The following is a 23,722-nucleotide window of genomic DNA, read 5'->3' on the forward strand; positions in this document are numbered from 1 at the left end:
CGTTAACAACAGATGAAGAACAGGAGAGTAAATTCAAACATTAGGGCTACACAGTGCTCAGAGCTTCGCATAAGGCAGGAAACAGGGAAAGGTATTACAGGGAGGGAAGGTAAGTTAAGGAAAATGGACTAGCCTAGTGACGGGGAAGGGGAGCACCGCCTTCGGCGCACGACGGCAGAGGGTGGGCTTTAAAGAGCCCTTTCGGCCCAGGATGATGATGTCAATGGGGGGAGGTCCGTCGCCGTGTGATGAGTCAAGCAGGCAGGTAGGGAGCGGTCGCTTGCTCCGGGGCTCCCTGACCAAGAATACCAGGGCGTGAATTGTTTAACTGACCCAGAAGTTCCTATCGCCATTCAGGTATCATTTCTTACACCAGAGGAGGAAGCAGGATGTGCAAGCAGCTGGGTTTCACTGAAGGCACTGTATACTTAGAAAGCTTGTAGCCCTGCAGTTGAACAGTTCATTGATTCAGGAAAAGACTAAACTTAAAGAGCAAGTAATTACCAAATTCAGGTTAGTTTCTCTAAAATCAAAGTAGAAACAGGTCCTTAAACCTCCTCTCAGCAGCAAGAGAGAATTAAACAGACTATGTTCTTGAGAAATGCTGCAGAAAAAGCAAAATTTGCTTGCCATAAAATGGTGTTTTCAGTAGACCGCAGAATGAATTAGCCATGATGGGTGGATGACATCATCTAACAATGCTAAACTCTCTAGCTCAATAAAATTTTACTACTGAACATGTAAGTTCCTACATGCCTGTCTCATTAGCTCCTCAGAATGTACAGCTTAGTTTTAGCTAGTCAGCTGACTGTCCATGGAGGCAGACAGGTATTAAGCATGGATAAGATCCTGCTGTATACAGAAAACCCTGTTTTATAAGCAAACAAATTAATCATTACATGGGGGAAGTCAAGTTGGGTAGTGGAGCATTTACTGAAAAAACCCAGCCCCCCTCCTCCCTATGGAGAGACTACTAGTGTTCAGGCTGCACCAAAAGCTTGCCCAAACTTACTAATGTCTAGACCAGAGATGGCAACCTCCAGTCCTCGAGTGCCACAAACAGGCCAGGTGTTCAGGATATCCACAATAAATATGCATGAGATAGATTTGCATACAATGGAGGCAGTGCATGCAAATCTTTCTCAAGTTAAAACACCAGTTCTCATTTGTAAATCCTACAGGATTTGATGGACTGGGACACCTGTCAGTTTAGAAGACATTTCCAGAATCCAAAGTAGTCTGTGGGGGATCCTTGTCCCTATAGTTTCCTATCGCCTTACGCACCTTGTCCAGGAATTTTGAGTACAAGAGGTCTTCTGGTGGAGATGAATGCTCTGGCAAGTCAGATAAAAAATCAAAGGGGATTCTCCATAGATCCTTCCTCAGAGCCAAAAGGGTGGAGGGACATGAACCCATGATCCCGATGAAGATTGTGGCAAACTGGTGGGGTCCTCGATCACCTTGGAGAGGAATACTCCCGGGGCATACACCAGATGGTGGTATCCTAGTACTCTATCCTTGAACTGCTGGCTAGATTCCTCGCCAGAGAAGGATGGTAGGCCAGACTGATGTGGGATGCCTCAAGAACTCTGATGAGAGTTTCTGAGGAATGGAGGCAAGAGGAATTCCCCCCCTTTGAGGGAACAAATCCAACATCCTGAACATGCAAGAATACCTTCCTTGTCAATGGCCACCAAGAAGGCAATGTAAGTTTCACCAATTCAGTCACATGTTGTGTCCTTTGGCCAGGAGTTAAAGAAAAGATACCCTCCTCTGAAACCAGCACAGAGTCATCCTCTCAAGCACTTACTGGATCTCCAGGAAGAGGCTCCCTCTTGGGCTAGCTTCACTGATATTTACAGAGACCAGAGGCACAATGGAACAGATCTCCAAATGCAGACAATGGGTGGATAAAAGAAGGGGCACTAGAAGGTTTAGGATACAGAAATAGATGAGTTGGAGATAAGAACATTAACATGGAGAAAGATAACTGCAAGAAGTCTCCTCCAGGTCTCCTCTATGCTTGATCCTGAATCAATGGCTCAATGTGATTATATATGCTTCTGTACCAACTTTTGAATCAGCGGTGCCAAATGCTTCTTCTGTACCAACAAACCCCACGAAGAAAAACTGCAGATAGCTAAGATAAAATATATGAAGTAGAGAGAGAGGGTACACATCCATACACAGGTTCAGTCAAAAAAAGACTGAGAGGCTCATGAGGCAGCACATATGCAGGACCTTTTGCAAATGCTCAGTAGTAAAACTTTACTGAGCTAAAGAGACTGGTCCATTCAGTACATTCGAATGACATTACCCATGGGTCATGGTTAATTCAACCCTGATTGTTGGAGAAGATATATTTAACAATAGTGGTTGTTGGTAAAAAGACAAGAAAGGGTGATCCATAGCAGTCAATTTGGGAGGTAGCCATTGATGTGGTAATGCAGATAGAACAACTAGGTGGATGGGCCAAATGATCCTATTCTACCAATATGCTAGTATATTATTAAATATGGATACCAAGAAAGTAGCAATTCCAAATAAATTAAGTCTGTCAGACAACTGACAAATAGGCAATTTTTTTTTTTAAAGACTAATACATTGAACCAATCTTTATGAAAACTTCAAAATACAAAAAATGGGGCATGCTTAGTGACAAAAATTTCATACTATGTGTATAGCGTCAATTTACATTTAGACTCTGGTTCAAACAAAATCATCATTGGAAGCTGGTTTGCTGTAAAGGATGTCAAACAAAATTGTATAAAAACATCTTTTGAAATGAAATTTTCAACAGAATATGGGTTCCAGAAAGCAAGTAAAGACAACTAAGTAACTTGGGTAAAAAAAAAAAAAAGTTTAAAGTAGACTGTCAAAAATATACAACAAAATCATTAAATTATATTTTGTGCCTATCTCAAAAAAAGAAATGCGACTGAAAAAGCATTCTTTTAGGTTTATTGCAAAACAAATGACAATTCTGACCAGTGTCAGACAGTTGAAATGTAACTGAAAGAAATAAGAAATCTAATTGGGAAATTCATATACATAAGGAAGATACTAAATAAATTTTATTTAACTAGGTGTGTGTAAAAACCACAATTTAAATGTAGGGTTCCAAAGATAAGACACTAGAAAACTGTGATCCCGTTGTAAGGCTCTTCTCTGATTGACAGGTTATATGTGTTCTGTTTAATGGCTGTAGCTTTTTTAATACACATTTCATTAATGAAAAAAATGTATCTGGACTGAAGTCGACTTTCTGGACTTAACAATATTAGACTTTCTTTTGTCTAATTTCAGTTCCTGAATAACTATTCCATGCTTTCCATTCCACTGGAGGATAATTATGATCTTGAAAGTAACTTTATCCTCATATGATAAAGTACTTCTTGTGCACTCTTGTTTAAAAAAAAAAAAAAAAAGAAAGAAAAAGACTGCTTAATTTTCAAACAGCATTTTCAAGTTGCTATCACAACTATTATTGCCCATGTATACAGTATCTTATACAATTATATCTAAGAATCTACAAATTAACATTTAAATACGCTGCAGAAAACAATTGCTTCACTGACAGATCTTCCTATAATTCCCAACTGGGTTTTGAACAAACGAGCATCAATTATTAAAACTAGTAAAAATATAAATTTGGTCTCCCAATTCTGGTATTCTAATTAGTAGAAAATATCTTAAATTCATAGCATAAACAATATACATCTTTCAGCACAATTCATGTGAAATATGTATAAAACTAGTAATTCTCTCTACTTTTAGACCCTGTTCCAAAGCCCTATACAGACTGCAGCTTACAGAGATAAGTTAGTGTTTTATGCTTAGCATAAGTGGTTGAAGTATAAACTACTTAACTTTGTTATTACAATACATGGAATTCAAAATCAAAATTTGTTACAAAGGATTCTGAATTACAAGTTGCATAAAAAAGTCATTATAAAAATGGACAGATTTTAGTAAGTTTAAAAGCAATGTTATTTCTTAAAAAATGAACCTGTGACTTGCATTGCTCTACTCACACAGTGTGTGCTTTGAAAATATTCACAATGTATCATTGTCATCACATGACAAGAGGTACCACAGATACTGCAGTATGTGACCATAAGATTTGCCTTTTCTCCATACCCTATTTTAACCCATTATTCTATATGCAAATACCAGTTAAGTGCCAAAATTAACAAAGTACAGTTAATGAAACTGTATTAGTTTTCATTTCATCCCAATTTAAAAAATAAAATCAGAGTTTGATTCAGAAGTACAATTTTCCTAAAGTCTTAGAAAAAAAGCACAGTGCTGAATGCTGATAAACCATATTTTAGCTATCCAAAGAGATATGGTAAGAAATGAACAGAACATTTCTAACAGAATGAATATAATTTTAGTGAAAGATCTTATAGGAACAAACTATGTAAAGTAATACAAATACTGAACATGTTAAACTGCTCAACATTTGTTAAATAGTACAATTATATACAAATAGAATTCTATCAGATCCATTCAATTTAGAGTGGGCTTGGGTAAAAATAGAGTTTCAGCAGCCTGATTCCACAGTGGATGCAATCACTTTGACACTTTTCTTCTGGTTTTCTTTACCCCTCTTTTGAATCTTTTCTTTTTGTTTTTCCAGTTTTTCTTGCATTTTCCTGATTTCCTTAATTTTCTTCTTAATAAGGGCTCGATCATTTTGGCTGGAAACACCTAAAGTCTTTTGATGAAAATGAAAAGCTTGTGAGTCCTTAAATAAATATTTATCCTTCTTAATCACATTTAATATATATATTTGTCAGATCTTCTAGGCGAGTTACAATATAACAAAAAGCAAGAGAGACAAATACCATACTAAGTAAAACAAATATCTTTTTAGTTAAGATGAATGGCTGTTATAAATCAATTTTATCAGGAATGTATTAGTAGGGCATCTAGGTTTCAGGTTAAATCAACACATCAATAAACTGTTTCTATCTCCCCATATGACAAAATGTAACCTTGTGTAAAGGAGCATATGGTCCCTTCATTAAATTCTATATTCCTCTCAGTGGAGAACATACTGAAATTATCAGAATAGTGAATGGACTGAACCATTTGCTATGTGGCATGCCCCTCTAGGAGAGGCCACAATGGTATAGTCCTGGGTTTGGTCAGAGAAGCCCAAGAATATACTGGTCAGAGGGTTTAGGGCTGAGGGACAGAGAAATCTAATCACTAATCTCTTTGCAGAAGTTCAGAATTTTAGGAGTGGGACAATCTGCCTTCTGTCCCCAGTGTCTCCAAAGTCCTATATCGTTGACACAGGAGAGTAGATACCTCCCATCTGCAAGAGTGATATTTTGGCGGACGTTTTTCGAAGAGGGGTTAGATGTAGAAGTTGGGGAGAGCTCCTGAAGTTTAAATGCTATCCCTCCCGAATTATGTCTAGAACCCAACTATCAGTCGTTATCAGTTCCTAGGTGGCATAGAATTGAGTCAGCCAGCCCCTTATGTAATGTGGTGGAAGTGGCTAGGCAATATTCAAAAGTTTTGAGTTCTGTGGAGCAGTCGAGGTCTTCTCTGTTGCTGTTGCTAACGAGAGCATGAACAAGGGAGTTGTGGTTGAATTTGAGGCCTCTGTTGCATATAAGGCCTCGGTTGGTACAGAATGTATTGTCTGTATTCCTCCTATGGAATGACAGTCTGCGGTAAGAGGGGAAGAACCTCCTAGCCGCTAACTACTGATCCCTGGGTGAAGTCAAGGAGAGCACGGCAACATTTTGTTCTTTATGATGAGAGACAGTTTCGCCAAATTTGTCACCAAATAAGTTGTCTCCTTGGCACGGTAAATCAGCAAGTTTTTCGTGTACATCCTCATGTATGGCACTGGCTCTCAACCATGCCAGGTGACATGCTCCGATGGCTGCAGCTGAAGTGCGAGCTGATGTCTCAAAAGCCTCAAATTGTTCTGAGTAAATGGCGCAAGACCTTCCTCCATATCGATGAATGATTGGGGCAAGGAACCCTGAGCAGAAGTGGAAAGGCAAGTGAGTTTTAAGGCTTGTAGGCATTCATAGAGGTATTGTGTAATATAGAATTGATGGTGTTGAATTTGAGAACATTTTTTGTCCGAAATCACTAGGTATCTGTTGTCCTTACTTGGGGGCACGGAGTGAAGCGGGATTTCTTCGCTTTCTTCATAGCTGAGTCAACTACTATAGACGCGAGTGGTAACTGGACTGTGGAATATACTGTTGAGTTCCTCATAGAAATTTTAATTCCGTTTTGCGGGAGGCAGGTAGGTTAGAGAAAAGAGACTACCATGTCTGATGCAGCACTGTGTCTAGAACAGAGTGTGGTGGAAGCGCTGTGGGAGGGATATTGAAAATTTTTAAGATTCCTAGAACCTCTGATCTAGGGTCTGGGACCGTTCCTGTCTCCACCTTTAGGAGGGTGCCCACTTTCTTGATGAACTTTGCATATGAAAGGTCCTCGGGCAGTGAATAAGGTTCTGGAGGACGCCTCTGGTGGGTCTGACGGCATGCCCGTGGAAGATCCCGGGGAAGGAGAAGGTGGAGAAGTAGGAGAGTCTGAGCTTTGTGACTCTGGTGAGGCCGGGGATGTTGGGTCAATGAGGCCCCGAGGTCAAGCCAGGGGAGCAGCAGGAGGGGAAAGAGGAGGGGGCTGGAGGCACCATTCCTGAGACCTTTGATTCCAGATCAGTAAAGAAAGTGGATAGGGCCTCTGAGATATGGAGCATGGCTTGAGAGGCAAGGCTTCCAGTCTGGTGGGTCTTGGGAGTCTAGAGGCTAAGTGGCCTAGGTCGTGGAGGTAGTGTGGCTCTTAAGATGTCCTCCTGTGCCATTCACCCACCTTGGCTGGACGGTGATATAATGGGGGAAAGGCCTGAGCCTTTTCATCAGAGGCTCCTTGCAGTTGAGGTGACAAGCCCTCCCCTTCTAGAAAATGAGGACATTCCTGAAAAGACTGTGCCCGAGCCCCCTGATGAATTTCTAGATGGGGAAGAACTGAGGGGGGGGGGGTGTGTGTGTCAGAATATCAGTAGCCCCTGTGCTGCAGGGCTCCGTTGTAGGGGCTGGCGATTTTCCAGATGGTGAAGGCGCCGAATCCCTGCGTAAAAGCGCAGAGTCTCTCTAAGGCATTGAATGAGTCGAGCGGTTCGAGCGATGCATCATATGGTCGGAGTGTGCCAGCCGTTTATAGTGTTTCGGGCGCTTCGAATGCGCCATGTGTGCCTAGTGCGCTTCTGGCACATTTGGGCTGCAAGTGATTGTGTCGGTGTCACAAGCTGGGCAGCGCCGACACCCAATATGTAACGGCGGATCGATCTGTGCCGGATACTGTCTCCTTGGCCTGAGAGGACTTGTCCCAGCTTTCCCCTTTCGACGCAAGTCCACTTGTGATGATCTTTTGGGCTGCATCCCCAGATGCCGATGGAGTGGGTGCTTCGGGGGACTGACTGAGATCAGGGCAGCAATCTGTGCCTGGGATTTGCCATGAGGCCCCAGGGAGGACGCCCTCTTTGATTTTTGCCTGACCTTGCCTGGGTCTGAGTGAAGAGTGGGTGGAACGATCTAGCGTTGGGGCATAGGGGCCCGATTTGGCCCGGAGATGCATGATCTTCTCAACGCACAGTCTTTGAGCCCAGGGGGACATTTGACCACAGTCCCGGCAAAAGGACTGGTCGTGATCCGGACCCAGACATAAGTAACAATAGGTATGCCCATTTCTGAGGGACATAACTTTCCCACACTGGCAGTATTTAAAGCCAGAGGGTTTAGGTGCTATGAGGGCAGTAAAATTGAAGAAAAATTAAAAAAGATTAATGCTGAGGAGAACTCCATGTGCAGATGGCACGCAGAAAAAAAAACAGACTGAGGAGGGTGTTCTGATTGTGCGGGAAGGGGATCGCGCAGCCACAGTTAAAAATCTGAATTTTCCTGCTGAAGCTCAGCCTAGAGGTCGCCGTGGACGTCTCCCATACAGCATGACTAGTTCAGCCTGCTATCGACAGGAAAAAAAACTTTTTTTTTTATAGCGATGACAGTCAAAAAATACTGCAAAATAATAAACCAAAAAACCCCCAAAAAGCTGAAAGGTACCAAAAAAAAAAGAAAAAAAAGAAATGGCTGAGCGCACAAAACATCCTTTTGCTTTGGTGGAGAAAAAAAATAGAGGACATGCTATGTGGGAACACCCATGATCAGAAAGACTTCTAGCTCTTTCTGAACTCAAGAGAGCATGTTCCATGTCGACCAATGTCACACACTTGTGTAGCTGAATCCAGGCTTGCTTGTCCATGGACGAGTTTTTTTTTTTAATCTCCTTTTCATCTGACCTTGAGTCTTTGGTGGTAAGACTCTGGTAGTAAGACACTTTCAGTAATGCATTTCACTGAAGTGTCTTCCCTGTCAGAGTAATTAGGGTTCTTTTTTAGTTTTTCTTTTGCTTTGGTGTCCCAGTTTTAGAACAGATCAATAGTCTGGTATTGAACATTCCTCCAAATTATGATTGCATATTTATGTAAGCCTCAATTCCCTGAAACACAAAAACGTCTAATTACCTGGAAAAGTTGTCCCATGAAATTCTCTCAAAAAAGATTTTGGGCTGGTTGATATATCAGACACTGTCCTGCAGAAATTTACCTTTGAATGTGATTTTTTTGCTCACTTGCACATTTTGAAATTGTGAAGCCATGGCTTCAGTCAGATTAAAAGCAGGAACTATACGCTCTACTCGAATAACCCCACAAAAGAATAAAAAGGCCATGGGGTAGTTGGGTTGTTACTAGCAGGCTACAACTCGCCAGAAACCATGCGGGTTAGTGCTGGCAAGTTGGTGGTGGCCAGGTACTATCCATTACATCTACAGAGACCTACAAGACTGGATGTTTTGGTAACAATCTCACTACCTTTAGAAGTTGTTTAGATGATTACAAAGTTCATGGGTAAGAAATGGAGTGTGAGGGGGTTGGGCTAAGCAAAAAGAAAATTATTCCTTACCTGCTAATTTTCGTTCCTGTAGTACCATGGATCAGTCCAGACGGTGGGTTATGTCCCCCGTCCAGCAGATGGAGTCAGAACAGAGCTCGAGGGCTCCGCCTCCTATACCAGCTCACCCTCTGCTGGAGCTCAGTATCGTGAATAACAAAGCCCAAAAGAGCAATAACAAAACAATTTGGATCAAAACCCTGACGAAAGTCAACATCAAGAACAATAAAACAGGCATGACCTAACAAAAAGAGGTCGCCAACGTCAACTTGTGAGGAGCTGTACAACTCTGATAGAGAACCAGAGAGAAGAAAGAAGAGACAGTAGATAACAATGAATCCGAGCAGGTCGCAAGATCCCAGCGTGGTGGGCGTCTGGACTGATCCATGGTACTATAGGAACGAAAATTAGCAGGTAAGGAATAATTTTCTTTTCCCTGTATGTACCAGGATCAGTCCAGACGGTGGGATGTACCAAAGCTTCCCTACTATGGGTGGGCCCCTGAGAGCCCTGCTCGGAGAACCTGATCGCCAAATTGCCCAGGAGCCGAGGGCGCCAGGTGTAGGCGATAATGCTTAGCGAAGGTATGCAGCGACTTCCACGTCGCCGCCCGGCAAATTTCCTGTGGGGAGACGGAACGAGACTCCGCCCAAGATGCTGCGTGAGAGCGTGTAGAATGAGCTCGAACGCCCCTGGGCGGATCCCGACCGGCCCCGATATAAGACGACGAGATGGCATCCTTGATCCAGAGGGCGATGGTAGTCTTTGAAGCCGAGGAGCCCTTCTTAGGTCCCGACCAGAGCACAAACAAATGATCGGAAACCCGAAAGGCATTTGTAACCACTAGGTAGTGGAGTAAGACTCGCTTGACGTCCAAGTGACGAAGAGACCTCGACTCCTCTGGAGAGAACGCCGGGAGTTCCACCGTCTGATTCACGTGAAACGAAGAGACCACCTTCGGGAGGAAGGAAGGTACTGTACGCAACGAGATCCCCGCCTCCGAAATGCGAAGGTAGGGTTCCCTGCAGGAAAGAGCCTGCAGCTCCGAGATTCGACGGGCAGAGCATATTGCCACGAGAAAAACTGTCTTCATAGTAAGATCTTTAAGCGAAGACTCCTGTAGAGGTTCGAAAGGAGCGCCCGCTAGGGCCCAGAGAACCAGGTTAAGACTCCACGACGGACAAGGGTCCCTGACCGGCGGCCGTAGATGTTTGGCCCCCTTCAGGAATCGGGTGATATCCGCCTGGAGAGGCAGGGCGACCGGTGTCTGTACCAGAACATTCAGGGCCGCTACCTGCACACGTAGGGAATTGTATGCAAGACCCTTATCCAGCCCGTTCTGCAAAAATTGAAGGATCAGAGGTACCGACGCCTCCGTGGGTCGGGCCCCATGATCGGTACACCAGGCCTCGAAGACCTTCCACACTCGCACATGAGCAACAGAGGTAGAAGGTTTGCGGGCCCGAAGTATCGTAGAGATTACCGCCTCCGGGTAGCCTCGTCGGCGGAGGCGGCGCCGTTCAAAAGCCAAGCCGCAAGACAAAAGAGTGCCGCCTGCTCGAAAAATACCGGTCCCTGCTGCAGGAGCAGAGGAAGATGACTCAGGCGTAACAGTCCGTCCACTGCCATGTGAAGCAGGTCTGCAAACCAAGGACAACGCGGCCACTCCGGAGCTACCAGAATCACGGGACCGCTGTGAGTTTCTATCCTGCGGAGAATCTTGCCCACTAAGGGCCAGGGAGGAAAAACAGAGCAGTTGATCTGCCGGCCACGGCAGCGCTAGAGCATCCACCTCCTCCGCGCCGCGCTCCCTTCTGCGACTGAAGAAGCGAGGGGCCTTGGCGTTGAGGGCAGTCGCCATCAAGTCCAGTCGCGGCGTTCCCCAACGGCGAACCAGGAGCGTCATCGCCTCGTCGGAAAGGGACCATTCGCCGGGGTCCAACCGCTGACGACTCAGGTAATCCGCTTGCACGTTGTCCACGCCGGCGATGTGGGAGGCTGCGAGCCGAACCAGATGAAGTTCCGCCCAGTCCATCAGGAGCGTGGTTTCGGCAGAGACCTGTTCGCTCCTCGTCCCGCCTTGACGATTGATGTACGCCACCATGGTGGCGTTGTCCGAAAGAACCCGTACCTCTCGGTTCCGAATCAGGGGGAGGAAACGTCGAAGTGCGAGGCGTACTGCTCTGGTCTCCAGACGATTGATCGGCCACCTCGCCTCCTCCGGGGACCACGTCCCCTGTGTGGCGCTTCGTTCGCAGACCGCGCCCCACCCCACGAGGCTGGCATCGGTGGTCACGATTACCCAAGAGGGAACGTCGAGGGAGACGCCTCGGGCCAGGTGAGCCGGGACCAGCCACCACTCCAGACTGTCTCGAGCTGACTGGGGGAGGGGTAGAACCACCTGATACTCCTGTGACACCGGTTTCCATCGCGACAGCAGGGACGCCTGCAGTGGACGTAGATGAGCAAACGCCCAGGGCACCATGTCGATGGTGGACGCCATCACTCCCAGAAGCTGTAGATAATTCCAAGCGGTGGGTTCCGACAAAGACGCGAACTGACGGACGTGCTCCCTCAAGGAGAGTGCCTTGTCCGCCCACAGGAAGACCATGCCTTGCTGAGTGTCGAAGGTCGCCCCCAGAAAATCCAAGCATTGGGATGGGACGAGGAAACTCTTGGGGAGATTCACAACCCAGCCCAGAGAGCGAAGCATCTCCAAGACTCTGGCCACCGAGGCCTGTCCATGCGAGAAGGACTTTGCCCGCACCAGCCAGTCGTCCAGGTAGGGGTGCACTAAGATCTGGTGGAGGATCCAGATCTAGCTCTTGAAGGGTCTGGTGGAGCAGGTCTTCTAGTTCCTCCTTATGGAAGATCCGCAAGGCTCGCGGGTCGTCGCCCTCCGTTTGCCCCTCCAGTTGCGCCGGATCCGGAGGGTCCGAAGGGTCAGGACCCAAAGGGGAAGCCGCTCCCGCCACTCGAGGCTGGGATGGCAAAGCCGAGGAGCTTGTAGCTGGCCCAGCCGAGGACAGGGGCCCGGAGGCCGGAAACGAGAGCTTGGGAACTTTGGGAGCAGGAGGCCCCGAGGGGGCTCCCCCCGGCTCTGTCAGGCCCTGCAGGTAAGCCGTGTGCATCTTTAAAATGAAGTCCGGGGCAAAAAACGGCAGGCTGGCTGAAGTCGCAGCCGCAGGGGCCCCTTGCGGTGGTCGGGCCGGTAGAGCTTCCTCTGGGCTTCGGTGCAGGCGGGGGGGCGCCCCGAACTGCGTCTGTTTCCTCCGGAGCGTGTTCTGAAGGAAAATCCCGCTCCAAAATGGCCGCCGTTCTCGCCATTGGCGAGGACGTGGCCGGCCCGCTCATCCCTGGCTGTGGTGAGGAGGGCGCTGGGCGCGAACCCGAGCCACGCGAACCACCTTCCCCTTCAGGGAGGCAGCGCGGGCAAACTCCATCCTTTGAAAAACGAGACCCTGCCTCACCGGTCTCGCAGCGGGAAAAGCGCGGCATGAAGAAGCCGCTATGAGAAATCGCCTCGGGGGGGGGGGCCAAAAAGGAAGCGCACCGCGGGGGGGCCGAAAGGCTGACAACCCGCCTGACAGATCCGTAGGCGCCGGCGGGAAAAACCGCTAGCGGCGCGCCCAGGCCCGAGATAGCGTTCGCCGGGCCACAGGACCGTCAAGGACCGCGTGAGAGAGCCGGGTGTACCGGCAAACGCCGACAAGTGAAGAGAAAAGCTGCAAGAAAAACCACACAGAAAATAACACTTACCCCAAACATAGGAAAGTGACACTGCAGGAGGAGGCCGAACAGAGAAGCACGCCTCCTCAAATCACTGACAGAATAAAAATTTTTTTTTTTTCTCAATTAACTTGATCCAAATTGTTAGCTAGCAAACAAAAGACAGGTAGAACTCAAAGAAAAGTAGAAAGAGACTCAAAAACCTGTCAGACTGGGGAAGCACTGTTTCCCCAACTCACATCTGCTGGAGTCAGAAAGATACTGAGCTCCAGCAGAGGGTGAGCTGGTATAGGAGGCGGAGCCCTCGAGCTCTGTTCTGACTCCATCTGCTGGACGGGGGACATAACCCACCGTCTGGACTGATCCTGGTACGTACAGGGAATGTTGGATAAAGTATGGAATCTATTAAGCTCACCTACACAAGATAGTAGAGAAGCACTAGAGTAACCTTTTTAGAGCAGCACTTATAACCCTAAACAGCAGTGGTATGATTGCATCAGACTTCAAGAAGGTACTGGAGTAACCTCTGCAGCAGTGATTGCAAGCCTAATGGAGTGACAATGGTTATAACCAAAAAATGAACATGGAGGATGCCAGATATTTTGGACAGCTACCTCACTAATTTCGGTGGCTGTATCGATTATTAAAAAATTTGGTAATAAGATACAGAGGTGTACCCAAGTTTTTATTAAGTATTGTCCTGTAAGAATCAAAAAGGAAGGTGTCAAGGGCCCAAAAGGGTCCACTAGTGGATGCCAGCACTTTGGACATACCTGGGATAGATAGGGAAGGTAGTAGTAGGAAAAGAGTTCTGGGACGTTTGGTACAAGACAATAAGGGAAGAGGCAGCTGGCATTGGTTTGCATATGGGTATATATATGTTCATCTATATAATGTGGCAGAAAACGAGAGAAATAATTTCAATTAGATAGACTGGCTGGATCAATTGGTTTTATCTTCCATCATTTACTATGTTATTCTTAAAGTGATCCATATAATTTGGGCATGAATGGTACATTTCAGATCTTTATTTATCTATTTAAAGCTTTTTTATACCGGTATTAGTAGTTACATCATACCAGTTTACATCAGAACTGAAGGTGGGAAATACATCATTATTTCATTAGATATCATTAGGTCTTGCTGTGCTATAAAATTCCTGCAACTTTGCTAGTCTCAGAGAAATCCCTGGTGTCTCAAATATGGCAAATAGAGGTATTAGTGAGTTTATTAATAAATCTGAATATGCTATGTCAATGTTATTAGATTCATAACAGAAAACAATCTCTTCTGTCTTGTCTGTGACTCTAGATTGCAAGTTCCACGGAAAATGGACTCTCTCTCAAGTGCATCTGTATAACACTGCAATCATATAGTAGAACTACAGAAATAAGTAGTAGAAGTCAACTGGTGGATTTTTAAGACTGACAACTGAATTTGGCAATTTAATCAAGGAATTAAAACTTGCAATTACAATGATCTGTGATATTTAGTTACCTTCAGTTTGTCACTATCCAGCAACATAAGTTGTTGCCCATCTATATTCTTAGTTGTGAATTCAGTGATGTATTGTTCCATGTTCATTCCTATTAGCCACTGACACACTTGCTGGACTGTCCAATCAGAAATGGGTCTGCTGTGCCACTGATTCTGCTTCCCTGTTGCAAAGTCATCATCTAGTGCCTGATAGGAGGAGTCAGGAAAGTCATATGGAGCAGGTCACAATTACATTCAAAATATTATTCTGTTGTTTTTAAATATGTATTATCTTACAATGACAATTTTTATGACTACTGCAAAGGGCAGGCAAGCTGAGTAACCACCTGCTGCGAAAGGCAGAGGACTGGGGGAACAGAGGGAAGTGCAGTGCCCCTTTGCCACCTCATCTCCCTCCTGCAGCCTGCATGGTTCATATATCAGCTGTTGGAGCCACCTGCTTCAAACAGCTGATCACTGAATTACATAAATCACAGAAAAGCCAGAGGCACTGGTGCTGTAGCAAGAAAAGAGCAGCTGGCTGTGGCACAAAGGGAAGATGTTGCAAGGACTAGAATATGGGAGGAGAAAGAGCAGGGATTCCCAGGGCTATTGAATATAAGATAAGCTCCAGCACAGTCACTCCCACAAGGCCGGGGGAGGGGGGGGGGGGGGGGGGGGGGAAGTGGAGAGGGGATACATTTCTTTCCCTCCGATTGCCCAGGCTTTTGTTTAGCATGGCGAAAGTCATTACAATTTCAACACCAGGCAACATTAAGCAGTACTGCAACAGCATTTTAAACCTTCAATGAAAATGTAACCGCTTGTCAACTAAAAAGGTTCTGTCACAGCTTTGAATCAAACCAGTTCACTAGTTTTTGAACTCTTATCTGATATTTAATAAAAAACCTACAAACACCCTGCTGAATCAAAACTCCATGTATCAAGATAATGCAAACTTTTGCATTTGACTATTCCCTTGAAAACTCATGCCTCAATAAATCAGTTAGTCTTACAGACTAAGATACCACCAGCGTCTTTATTGTTCTTATATTAAGATGTAAATACTTAGTTCATTCCAAAAGCTAATAGTAACATATCAAAAGCATTCATACTACAAATGTTTGGCAAGGGATGTTGCTTTGGAAATTAGTATCCTGTCAATGGTGGAAAATAATTCCTTTTCATGTTAGTCAGTGGGAACAGGCCCTTGAAAAAATAAATTACTCATGAAACCCCAAAAGAAGTTTCAGACTTGCAGCAAATTGATAATTTTCTAAAAAAAAAAAAAAGTGCCATATTATGGCAAGCCCCAACCTCCACCTTGCATTCCAGCTGCAATTGGTAAAAGGAAGCAAGTAATTAGAGTTCTTTCTGGCAGCCAGACATGTTGTTTTTGATTTTGTTTCCCAGGTGCTTTTTGATGGTGTGGAACTGTCTGTTCTGAAATTCAAAAGTTAGGGTCAAGTTTGACCCCGTCTCTGATCTCACAAATTAGTGTGTTAGGTTGCTTTTGGAAAACTGCTGAAATCTTTTCTAAACTGATTTGGCATCAGTGATGCAAGCATTGGTCATTTCAAAACTTAATTTATCTGGATTTGTTACCTGCGTTATTGAATATACAATTCAGCCATATGGGCCTTTCATATACATCTTTGCAAAAAGTGTGAAATGTTCAGAACATGGCTGCAAGGGTCCAAACAAACACTAGGGTTAGGGAGTATACTTCCCCAGTTTTACAAAAATTGCACAGGACTTGGTGAGAGAGGTAAAGGTGGTGGGGCCGCATGGCAATAGTTATAATATGATCAAATTTGATTTAATGACTGGAAGAGGAACAGTGTGCAAATCCAAGGCTCTCGTGCTAAATTTTCAAAAGGGAAACTTTGATAAAATGAGAAACATTTAGAAAAAAACTGAAAGGAGCAGCTACAAAAGTAAAAAATGTCCAAGAGGCGTGGTCATTGTTAAATACCATTCTAGAAGCACAGTCCAGATGTATTCCACACATTAAGAAAAGTGGAAAGAAGGCAAAACGATTACCGGCATGGTTAAAAGGGGAGGTGAAAGAAGCTATTTTAGCCAAAAGATCTTAATTCAAAAATTGGAAGAAGGATCCAACAGAAGAAAATAGGATAAAGCATAAACATTGGCAAGTTAAATGTAAGACATTGATAAGACAGGCTAAGATAATTTGAAAAGAAGTTGGCTGAAGAGGCAAAAACTCACAGTAAAAACTTTTTAAAATATATCCGAAGCAGAAAGCCTGTGAGGGAGTCAGTTGGACCGTTAGATGATCGAGGGGTTAAAGGGGCACTTAGAGAAGATAAGGCCATCGCGGAAAGATTAAATGATTTCTTTGCTTCGGTGTTTACTGAAGAGGATGTTGGGGAGGTACCCGTAATGGAGAAGGTTTTCATGGGTAATGATTCAGATGGACTGAATCAAATCACGGTGAACCTAGAAGATGTGGTAGGCCTGATTGACAAACTGAAGAGTAGTAAATCACCCGGACCGGATAGTATATACCCCAGAGTTCTGTAGGAACTAAAAAATGAAATTTCAGACCTATTAGTAAAAATTTGTAACTTATCATTAAAATCATCCATTGTACCTGAAGACTGGAGGATAGCAAATGTAACCCAATATTTAAAAAGGGCTCCAGGGGCGATCCGGGAAACTACAGACCGGTTAGCCTGACTTCAGTGCCAGGAAAAATAGTGGAAAGTGTTCTAAACATCAAATCACAGAACATATAGAAAGACATGGTTTAATGGAACAAAGTCAGCATGGCTTTACCCAGGGCAAGTCTTGCCTCACAAATCTGCTTCACTTTTTTGAAGGAGTTAATAAACATGTGGATAAAGGTGAACCGGTAGATATAGTATACTTGGATTTTCAGAAGGCGTTTGACAAAGTTCCTCATGAGAGGCTTCTAGGAAAAGTAAAAAGTCATGGGATAGGTGGCGATGTCCTTTCGTGGATTGCAAACTGGCTAAAAGACAGGAAATAGAGAGTAGGATTAAATGGACAATTTTCTCAGTGGACGGGAGTGGACAGTGGAGTGCCTCAGGAATCTGTATTGGGACCCTTACTTTTCAATATATTTATAAATGATCTGGAAAGAAATACGACGAGTGAGATAATGAAATTTGCAGTTGACACAATTGTTCAAAGTAGTTAAATCACAAGCAGATTGTGATAAATTGCAGGAAGACCTTGTGAGACTGGAAAACTGGGCATCCAAATGGCAGATGAAATTTAATGTGGATAAGTGCAAGGTGATGCCTATAGGGAAAAATAACCCATGCTATTACACAATGTTGGGTTCCATATTAGGTGCTACAACCCAAGAAAGAGATCTAGGTGTCATAGTGGATAACACATTGAAATTGTTGGTTCAGTGTGCTGCGGCAGTCAAAAAAGCAAACAGAATGTTGGGAATTATTAGAAAGGGAATGGTGAATAAAACGGAAAATGTCATAATGCCTCTGTATCGCTCCATGGTGAGACCACACCTTGAATACTATGTACAATTCTGGTCGCCGCATCTCAAAAAAGATATAATTGCAATGGAGAAGGTACAGAGAAGGGCTACCAAAATGATAAGGGGAATGGAACAACTCCCCTATGAGGAAAGACTAAAGAGGTTAGGACTTTTCAGCTTGGAGAGGAGACGACTGAGGGGGGATATGATAGAGGTGTTTAAAATCATGAGAGGTCTAGAACGGATAGATGTGAATCAGTTATTTACTCTTTCGGATAGTAGAAAGACTAGGGGGCACTCCATGAAGTTAGCATGGGGCACATTTAAAACTAATCGGAGAAAGTTCTTTTTTACTCAACGCACAATTAAACTCTGGAATTTGTTGCCAGAGGATGTGGTTAGTACAGTTAGTATAGCTGTGTTTAAAAAAGGATTGGATAAGTTCTTGGAGGAGAAGTCCATTACCTGCTATTAAGTTCACTTAGAGAATAGCCACTGCCATTAGCAATGGTAACATGGAATAGACTTAGTTTTTGGGTACTTGCCAGGTTCTTATGGCCTGGATTGGCCATTGTTGGAAATAGGATGCTGGGCTTGATGGACCCTTGGTCTGACCCAGTATGGCATTTTCTTATGTTCTTATCTGGTTCAGGATACAATTTATTTGATTTTTTTTAATTTTTAGATTTATAATTTTAAAACAATAGTACTTGTTCTTACATGTATCCATGGTATGGCCCCCTCATATTTAGCAGGTAAGTTACATTTAGGCCCATTCAGTAAAAGTCTGCGGGAGAGCCCACTCTCCCGACGCGTGCCCAGGCACCTCTCCTGGGCGCGCGATTCTTTATTTAAATTAGGGTCCATGCTAATAAGGAGGTGGTGGCTGTCAGCTGGTCTGACAGTCTACGCTTAATTTTACCGGCATCTGTTGTCGAACCCACTGACAGCCACAGGTTCGGAAAACAGACACCAGCAAAGTTGAGCACCCTGTTTTCCAACCTGCGGGCACACTTTTTTTTTTTTTAAATAAGTTTTTTTATTTTTGGGGCCTCCGACTTAATATCACTATGATATTAAGTTGGAGGGTGTACAGAAATACAGTTTTTTCTGCTTTTCTGTACACTTGCCCGGTGCCGTCTGAAATTAATTCCTACCTTTGGCAGCCGTTAATTTCTGAGTGTGAAATGTGTGGCTTGGCCACACATTTTACTTTCTGTATTGCGGTGCATTTGCATGTGATGAGCGCTATTAGTTTCTGGGGGGGTTGGCCATGCATTTTCCATGCGCTATTACCCCTTACAGTAAGAGGTAATAGCACATCAAAAATGCGTGGCCAAACAGGGGCTACACAGTGCGTTTGGTCCAGCGCACTGTTCTGTATCAGCCTGATTGTTATAAACCCCTCACTTCAGTTGACATCTTACCAGGAAATATGGTTATGTATGCCATCGATTTCAGAAGCTAAATTAGCAGGAACTAGATAACAAGCTGTTTCTATCATTGCTCCTTGCTAGTGGAATTTGCTATCAGAGGAGATTCACTGCTGCCAAAATCTAATGGATTTTAGAAAAGTAGTAAATATGTGGCTTTTCAAGAAAGGTTTTAGGGTTTGATTAGAGCTTTTCTCTAAAGTATTTTAGGTTACTCTGAGTTGTAGTTAAAACAATACTGAAATTGTTTTAGATAGTACACTGTTTTTAAATGTTAATTTACACTGCCTTGTGAACAATTCTTTGCTTACCTTGTAATAGGTGTTATCTCAGGACAGCAGGATGTAGTCCTCACATATGGGTGACGCCACTGACGGAGCCCTATTGCGGGAAAACTCTGTCAAAGATTCTAGAAACTTTTGACTGGCCATGTGAGGCCACTGATAATGCCCAGCATGCCATGATATTCTCTGCCATAGGGGTCTCTTTCTAGTCTCATATGTAGCAATAAGCTTTAGCCAAAAATAAAATAAAAGGTAACATATCCAACTTCACGGGGTGGCGGGTGGGTTTCGTGAGGACTACATTCTGCTGTCCTGGGATAACACCTATTACAAGGTAAGCAATTTTGCTTTATCCCAGGACAAGCAGGATGCTAGGCCTCACATATGGGTGATTAGCAAGCTAGAGGCTGAGTCATTTTGTAGTGAAGCAACAGTGAAGTATTGTTGTTGAAAATGAGTCAGCCGAAGATCACAGCAGGTTGGATGTAGAAGGAGTTGGGATTATACTGGAAACAAGTTCTTTAAGACAGATTGTCCATAGGCTGGATCTTGTCGTCCCTGTTTGTCCAAACAATAATGAGCGGCAAAGGTGTGAAGAGAACTCCATGTTGCTGCTTTACATATGTCAAGGATTGGCACTGAACGATAGTGTGCTACTGAGGTTGACATTGCTCTTACTGAATGCGCCTTTACTCACCCTTGGAGAGGAAGGCCTGCTTTTTCATAGCAAAACTGTATGCAATCTGCTAACCAGTTGGATAGAGTATGTTTACCCACTGCTTTACCTGGTTTGTTTGGATCATAAGATATAAAGAGCTGAGTGGATGTCCTGAGGACTGCAGTGCAGTCTAAGTAGAATGCCAGTGCACGCTTACAGTCCAAGGTATGCAAAGCACGTTCTCCTTGGTGAGAATGGGGCCTTGGAAAGAATGTGGGTAAAACTATGGATTGGTTCAAGTGGAATTCTGTAACTACTTTGGGAAGGAATTTTGGATGAGTACGGAGAACCACTGTCAGGTAGGAATTTTGTATAGGGTGAGTACATGACATGTGCTTGCAGCTCATTAACCCTTCTAGCTGATGTAATGGCTAGGAGGAAGATAGTCTTCCATGTGAGAAAGTTTACATCACAGGAATTCATGGGTTCGAAAGGAGAATGCATGAGTCTTGTTAAGACCAGATTCAGGTCCCATTCTGTGACTGGTGTCCGAATTGGTGGTTTAAGTTGAATTAAACTTCTCATAAACCTGCTGACAAGAGGTTGTATGGATATTGGTGCATCTCCCATCTTGTTATGGTAAGCTGAGATTGCACTTAAATGGACTCTTACAGATGAAGTCTGGAGACCAGAGTCTGAAAATAGTATAAGTAGTCTAGTAGAGAATTTGTGGGGCAGGTGAAAGGGTCTATACCCTTTTGCCTGCACCACAAAGTAAACCTTTTCCATTTCGAAGAATAGTTCTTTCGTGTTGAAGGTTTATGTGAAGCTATAAGCACTTGAGATACATTGGTTGAAAGATTGAGTGGTTGTAAAATTAAGCTTTCAACATCCATGCTGTCAGGGATAGGGATTGAAGGTTGGGATGGCTCAACCAACCCTGATCCTGAGTTATGAGAGTTGCTTCGAGCTTTGTCCAAGTACCTTGGGTTTGGAGGTTGTCTATGTGAGCTCCCCAACCCAAGGTGGATGCATCTGTAGTTAACGTTATCTGTGGGACTGGCTGTTGGAAGGGTAGGCCCTTGCGCAAATTGTCCTTGTTCGCCCACCAAAGCAGAGATGAGCGTAGCTGGTGGGTTACTTGAATTGGAGAATACGTGGTTGAATGGCTTGGATCCATTGCAATCTTAATGTCCATTGCGTTACCCTCATGGCTAACCTTGCCATAGGAGTGACATGAACTGTGGAGGCCATGTGGCCTAGTAAGGTTAGAAACTGATGAGCTGTTGCTTGTTTCTTTGAGTGAATCGAGTTTGCCAGTAGGGAAAGTGTTTCTGCTCGATCCTCTGGTAGAAAGGACTTTGAGAGGATAGTGTTCAATTCTGCTCTGATAAATTGAAGCAGGTGAGATGGAGTAAGATGGGACTTTTGATAATTGATGAGAAAGCCCATGGAGTGAAGTAGAGAAATTGTTCGGCTGAGAGAATCCAGCGCTCCCTGTTGAGATTGACTTCTGATGAGCCAGTCTAAGTAGGGAAAGACATGGACACTTTCCTTGTGCAAGTGTGCTGCTATTACTGCCAGACATTTGGTAAATACTCTGGGAGCAGAGGCAAGACCGATTGGTAGTACTCTGTACTGGAAATGTCGATGACCTACCATGAAGCGCAGATACTTGTGATGAGGAGGGAATATTGGAATATGAGCGTAAGTGTCTTGAAGATCCAGAGAACAAAGCCAATCTCCTTTTTGAAGAAGTGGAAGCATGATGCCTAAAGACACCATCCTGAACTTTTCTTTTTTCAGAAACTTGTTGAGATTTCTGAGATCTAGGATGGGACGTAGGCCTCCAGTTTTCTTTGAAATGAGGAAATAACAGGAATAGAATCCTCTGCCCTGCTGAGTCTGGGGCACTGGCTCCACAGCCCTGGCTTTCAGAAGGGTGGATAATTCTACTTGCAATTGTAGTATGTGATTTTCGCTGAGAGAGAGAGGTCTTGGAGGAGAATCTGTTGGAATTGAGAGGAAATTGAGTTGGTAACCTCGAGATATGATTGCAAGTACCAATTGGTCTGTATTTATTTGGACCCAATGAGTGTAAAAGTAGGATACTCGACCTCCTACCGGAAGCTCGATGGCTGTGTTCCCTGGAAATGGCCTCAAAAGCCAGCAGCCGGACCAGTCTGTGGTGGAGATTGAGATCTAGATGGTCTAGGCCGTCTGGGCTGAGCCCTTTGTTGTGGTCTAGAAGACCTGCTTCTAGATGTAGGGGGGTAATAATGCCTCCGTCTATAGAAAGGTCTTCTAGAATCCTTCCTTTGAGGCCCACGAGGTGGCTGTGAAGGTGGATCTTGCGGGATCAATGATAGTTGTCTCAGGGTCTCTGTATGCTCTTTTAATTGAGCAACTGCATCCTGTACCTTAGATCCGAACAGATTGTCACCAAGACATGGGAGATCTAACTTGTCTTGGACTTCAAGCCTGAGGTCAGAGGCTTTAAGCCATGCCCAACGTCTGGCACTGATACCCGATGCAGCCACTCTGGACGCCGTCTCGAAACTATCATAGGCCGCACGGACCTTGTGTTTGCCTGCTTCTAGCCCTTTATGAATGATCATTTGGGCTGCTTCCTGATGTTGTGATGGAAGTGATGGAATAAAGTCCTGCATTTGCTTCCACAAATCCCTTTGGTACTGGGTCATTTACAATTGATATGAAGATATCCTGGAATTCAACATGGCCCCTTGATAGACTTTCCGCCCCAGGGAATCCAGAAATCTGGGGGATTTGAGGAATGTGGTCTAATCCTCTTGGACTTCTTTTGGGCATACTCTACCACTACTGACTGGTTAGGAAGCTGTGATTTTTGGTAGCCAGGAGCAGACTGCACCAAATATGTAGTGTCCATTCTTTTGTTAGTAGCTGGCACTGAGCATGGATGTTCCCAAATCCGCTGTTGTAATTGCAAAAGCACCTCATGGATTGGTATAGCTACCACTTGTTTTGAAGGGTCTACGAACTGAAGAACCTCCAATGTCTGTTGCCTTATTTCCTGCTCTGTTACTAAGGTGAATGGAATGGTGTCAGCCATTTCCTGGATAAAGGTTGTGAAAGAGAAATCTTCTGGTGGAGATTTCTTCCTTGGATCAGGTGGGGAAGGATCCAACATGAAACCTTCTGAAGAGGTATCTGAGTGTGTATCACTCCACGTATCATATGGATCCTGACCAGGTGGAGAGATTGTGGAAGTTCTAGGCAGTCTAGGAATTCCTGAAGGACCTGGTTGTGGATCTTCCAAGGATGAATCCTCCAGGTGTTCTTTCCCAGGTTTGGGAGGGAGAGCACCGACCACCCCATCTAATCTCTTCAGTAGAAGTTGGTGGAATGCCAGTTCTGGACGTCCCGGGTCTCCGGGAGTAAGTGGCATTGATGGTGATGGCGGTGGAATCAACGATGGCATCTGTATCTTCGGTGGTCTTGCTGGAATCATCTTAACTGGAACCGTTGTAGGTGACGGCAGCGATGGAATAGTCTGTATCGGCAAGGGTACCGGCATCGACCTCGGTGGAATAACCGGCATCGGTTCAATAACCGGCCTCGGTGAAGGTATCATCGCCAGAATAGGTGTGTGTTTTCAGGGCCTGGAGCACCGCTTGTCTGAT

At 44.5% G+C, this 23,722-nt stretch overlaps 1 protein-coding gene across 1 annotated transcript in view; it reads right to left on the bottom strand.

Moving 5' to 3' along the window:
* Positions 1-2,939: 2,939 nt before the first annotated feature.
* LOC115093677 (neurabin-1-like) overlaps positions 2,940-23,722 on the bottom strand; it is a 476,950-nt gene continuing 456,167 nt past the window's right edge. The window contains exons 17-18 of the mRNA XM_029605797.1: positions 14,220-14,405; positions 2,940-4,720 (exon numbers count right to left, since the gene is read on the bottom strand). Coding sequence (XP_029461657.1) covers positions 4,547-4,720; positions 14,220-14,405 — 360 coding nt within the window. The 3' untranslated portion in view covers positions 2,940-4,546. The remainder of the gene's footprint in view (positions 4,721-14,219; positions 14,406-23,722) is intronic.

The sequence above is a fragment of the Rhinatrema bivittatum genome, chromosome 6 (genome assembly GCF_901001135.1).
Source record: "Rhinatrema bivittatum chromosome 6, aRhiBiv1.1, whole genome shotgun sequence".
Taxonomy (NCBI): Eukaryota; Metazoa; Chordata; class Amphibia; order Gymnophiona; family Rhinatrematidae; genus Rhinatrema; species Rhinatrema bivittatum.